We start from the raw sequence: 4,544 nt of genomic DNA, 5'->3' as shown, positions 1-4,544 counted from the left end.
GAGAGGAGAATGGAGGTGAAGGGATTGCAGCGTAGCCACCCTCCACCTCCCTAGGGGGTGCTCTCTCACTTCCTCCTCCCCACAACACACCATAAGCACATGCGCCCCATAGCAAAACAAATTCATTCCCTCACCAGTGGTTTCTTTGAGGCCTGAGTGTGTGCAGGCTGCATTGATGGCCACATGGTGGCGCACTGGTGCAGGCCTCGCCATTGAGCCTTCCCCCAGCACTGACTTCTGATCCCTCCCGTCCTCCCAGATCTGCGCCATCATCGGCGGGACCTTCACTGTCGCTGGCATCCTGGACTCCTGCATCTTCACAGCCTCGGAGGCCTGGAAGAAGGTCCAGCTGGGCAAGATGCACTGACGCCCTGTGCCCTGCCCGCGGCGCCCGGCTCCTCCCGCCGTCCCAGCCCAGGACCCGGCTGTGATCCAAGTGTGTGTGGAAGGTGGGGGGAAGCAAGGGGTGGCTCACGGTTTCGCAGCTACCTCTTCCCCATGTTTTAGACAAATTACACTGCCCGGAGTTACCGTAGCCCTTGCCCTGGGGGGGCCCAAGACCAGTCAGATTGGCGGTGGTGGTCCAGGATGTTGGGGATTCCTCATGGCAGGGAGCTGTATTTCTTTCCCTGTTAGGGAACAGCCCAGAATCCCCACCGACCAGCTCTGGGCCCATCTATGACAATCTCGTAGCCCCCACCACGTGGACACACCAGTCATTTGTTTTTGTCCCGGGAGCCCACCTGCCCCAAGGTGTAGACCTGGGCTCTCAGCTTTGGAGCCAGGCTGCCCAAGGCTCTCCTGCCTGCACCTTGCAGAAGGAGGGTACTTCCCAGGCCAGCCCCTGACGTCTGCTCTATGGATGGAACCCTCACTTCGCCCACCCACCCCACCCCGGCCCTACCTGGAGCCCAGGCCCAGGTCTCTTACCCAGCCCTTCCTTGTCCTTCCAAGAAGCAGATGCCCAGCGTGCGGCCGCGGCAGCAGAGGCCCAGACCTGCCCAGGCGGGTCACAGTCCCCCTCCATTCGTGTTCCTCTGAACGCCCCACCAATGTGCCTCGGCCCCTGTGCTCTGTGACAGCAGCGTCTCCTGGGCAGTTCCCACTGCCAAGGCCCCCTCTGTTCTGCTGGGGTCCACAAGGTCGTGGTTTGTGACTGGGAAGCCACCTTCGAGAACCAGACGGGCATGGTTTGTGCACTTAGACCCAGGCAGGGGGAAGTGTCCTTTCCTGCATCCTGAAAACAACCTGTCTCTGCTTCTCCCCGGCAGCTGCCGTTGGTCCCAGGGCCTTAGGTGGGGAAGCCCTGCGGCCCAGCTCTCCTGTCACCTTTGCAGCTCCACCTTTGGGGCTCCCAGGGACACAGGGCACTTGGACCCCTCAGTACGCAGGTGTAGCCAGCTTGCGCCAAGCTAGCTTTCCCACCAACACATTCCTGGCCCTGGAGTGGCTCTCGTGTCCCCCCACGTGCTCCCGAAGTGGCCCCTGTCCTGCTGTTCCCCCTCAACCTTCTCCTTTTGTCCTGAAAGGGAGGGACAACGTTCCAGGCACGGATTCCACCCAGGGAATTACAGCTACGCCCTCGTGGCCTCATGGCCTGGAGAGCCACCTGCTCTCCACGTCTATCGAGATGGCTTGCATACTCGCGCTCTCGCAGTGAAGGCGTGTCCAGGGAAGGCTTTTTAAAATGATCTGTATGGATAGCTCAAGTCTCTGCCATTTGTAATTTTTGGCTCTGAATTCCGATTAGAAAAGCTCTCCCGTTTGCCTCCGAGTTGACTGCTGTGCGTGCAAACCATCTCTGGTTATTTCTGGTATCTGCGGCCACTTGGATAGATCTTGTTTTTGCTTTTTTTAATATATATATATATTCTGTTCCCTGGTTACATAAAGGAGTCTCTTTGGTGAGCCTGTAGTTTGGGGACAGGGTGGGTTGGGGTGAGAAATGTGTGGCATGCACAAGAGTTGAAATTCCACTTTTATGAATTTTTTAAGAAAAGAAAGAAAAAAAAAAAACCTCTGAGAACATGGAGGATGTCAGTTTCCTATGGAAGAGACACCTCTGACCTGTTATAACAAAAACCTCAAGGGAAAAAAATGTTCTCATTCTTCCCCACCCTGGGTTTAAATAGATGATTAAAGGCTGATTTTCAGACGCATTGCAGTGTGAGTCTTTGCACCTTGGTGGCCGCTGGGAACTGTCAGAGTGGAGCTTGATTCTACAGGGTAGAAGCTGGACATGGTGACAAGAAAGCACAAGGATGATCAGTCATGACCCCTTAGACGAAGCCTCATCCCTGCAGAACGTTCCCGGCTCTGTCCCTGTCTGGCTGTGCAGCGTCCGTGCAGGCCCTCGACCTCTCAGTACGTCGGTTTCCTCGTGTGAGACCAGGTGTGGTTAATAAAGCCGCCTTGGGACCAGCAGTTAGTGTAATGGCTATGTCGCTGAACTCCCATGTAGTTGACCGCGGTTCAAGTCCCGGACCCGGTGGCTCAAACTCACGCCGGGCACATGTGTGCGTGTGTGCCCAAGATCCTGAGAGGAGAATGGAGGAGAAGAGATCGTGGTGTGGCTATTCCCCCTGAGGGGTGATTCCTCGCTTTCTGCCTCTCTGTCTCTGTCTTTCTGGCGAGCACATGTGCCCTATAGCAAAAACTTCTCCAAAATAAAATAAAATAAAATAAAATAAAATAAAGCTGCCTCACAGGGCCATGGCGGGTGTGGAATCCGTCAGGCGTGCAGATACCTCGCCGGAATGAGATCAGCGTGTGTTATGAGAAAACATGCATGGGCTTCCAAAATGTCCCCACTGGACTGCACTTTCTCTTTTACTTGCCAAAGGGTGTGTGCACTCACAGGAGAGAGGGAGAGGGAGAGGCAGGAAGCACCCCCAGTGGGTGTGGTCACACCGCAGCCCCTCTCTGTCCTGTCGAATTTGGGGCATGCATGCACACAACACGCACATGTGTTTTCAGGCCACCAGAGCTAGGATCCAAACCACAGCTGGCCGTGTGGGGTCTGGCTTCCTTAACCCACTTAGGCTAGGGGCCAGCCCAATAAACACAAATTTGGCTGTGAATTTTTTTTGAAGTCCCCCAGGAAAGTGTTTTTTCTCAGCATATGGTAAATTTTCAAAAGTGGTACCACCGGGGGGCATGGTGGTTGCAGCTGGATCCCATGTGGCTGACTGTGGGGTTCAAGTCCCAGACCCAGTGGCTTGAAAAACACACCAAGTGCATGTGCATGTATGCCTAAAATCCCCGGAGGGCAATGGAGAAGGGATCAGGGTGCAGCATCCTCCTAAGGGGTGCTTTCTCACTTCCCTTCCCCCCTCAGTCTCTCCAGTGAATGCACATGTCCACCCTATAGCAGATTTTTTTAAATGGTCATTCTTCCATGTTGGTATTTCCAAATAGAATATAGTCTTGAGAACAGGGCTGCCATTCTTCCACAGGTTTGAGCCAGGGACTCCAGAAATGAAAGTGTCGCATAAATTCTTTTTCTAAGTGTATTCATTTATTTCTTACTTGAGTGAAAGAGAAAAGAGGCAGACAGTGCTCCCGACAAGGTCTTGGTGCTGCCTCCCCTCCCCAGCTTGAGCCAGCCTGATCGTGGGCACACCTGTGCCTGGCTTACTCGGGGGGCCCCCGGACACCAGCCAGGCCCTCCCCACATGGCTCACCTGCAAGAGCTCTGCACTGCACCCCATCAGGCCCCTCAGAGAGCCCTGATTTAAGGGACCCGGCATCTCTTCTTCAACTGTAAGCTGAGCCAGGGAAGATCGCCGTCAGCCATGACAGGTGGATCCTTGCCAGTCTGCTGCCTGACCCTGCACGGCCTCTGTCAAGTGACACGTAAACACGCAGCACGGACGTGGAGGGGCTCCTGCCAGAAGTTCCGTGTCCCCCTCCCCATGCTCGCTGTCTCACGTCCTGTCCCAGATACGTGGGTTCCTGGCGCAGCGTGGATGGCAAGGGTGGTATACCAGCTGGTCATCATACGGGTGTTCCCAGCCTGTCTGTGCAGTTGTGCTGCGTTGTGGTTCAAAGGACTGTGAGTTGCACCAATACGATGAAAAGATAAACCACGATGAAACTGAAACTTTTAAAAAGCAGGGCATGGGGGGTGGAGGTAGGGGCTAGCCCTGTAGCCTAGTGGTTAAAGGAGCAGAATCCAACATGGCTGGTCAGTTTGAACCCTAGCCCCAGCAACCTGGAAAAAAAGAAAGAGAAGAAAGTGGCCCTTGACTCCAGAAGGCCCCTGGTACTGTGGCCGGTAGATGCCGTAGTCCAGGGACTCAAGAGGAAAGTGCGCGTCGAGAACATTTTCTGGAGACCCTTTCTGTGTCCTGCAGCTGTCCTGTCAGCCACTGACGAGGCCACGCACTTCGTCCTGGCCAGTCACGTGTGATGCAGTGTTCTGCGCACGGAGGGTGTCTTCAGGCCTTCTCTTCCTTAGAGGTGGGGATTCAAGCCCAGGCAACTTAGATGCCAGGATTCATGTACTTCTCCACGCCATCCTCTGCCTCCCAGAAATGGAAATA

The 4,544-nt window shown here is 54.9% G+C and overlaps 1 protein-coding gene across 5 annotated transcripts in view; it reads left to right on the top strand.

Moving 5' to 3' along the window:
- Positions 1-2,159, top strand: part of ERGIC1 (endoplasmic reticulum-golgi intermediate compartment 1) — a 102,355-nt gene extending 100,196 nt beyond the window's left edge. For all 5 annotated transcript variants that reach the window (XM_006158906.2, XM_014591742.1, XM_006158907.2 and 2 more), the window contains exon 10: positions 260-2,159. In XM_006158906.2, the coding sequence (XP_006158968.1) occupies positions 260-367 (108 nt within the window). In that variant the 3' untranslated portion in view covers positions 368-2,159. The remainder of the gene's footprint in view (positions 1-259) is intronic.
- The last annotated feature ends 2,385 nt before the right edge of the window (positions 2,160-4,544 follow it).

This window comes from Tupaia chinensis, unplaced genomic scaffold, assembly GCF_000334495.1.
Source record: "Tupaia chinensis unplaced genomic scaffold, TupChi_1.0 Scaffold000612_1, whole genome shotgun sequence".
In the NCBI taxonomy this organism is placed as follows: Eukaryota; Metazoa; Chordata; class Mammalia; order Scandentia; family Tupaiidae; genus Tupaia; species Tupaia belangeri.
This window is presented reverse-complemented; position numbering and strand designations above follow the sequence as displayed.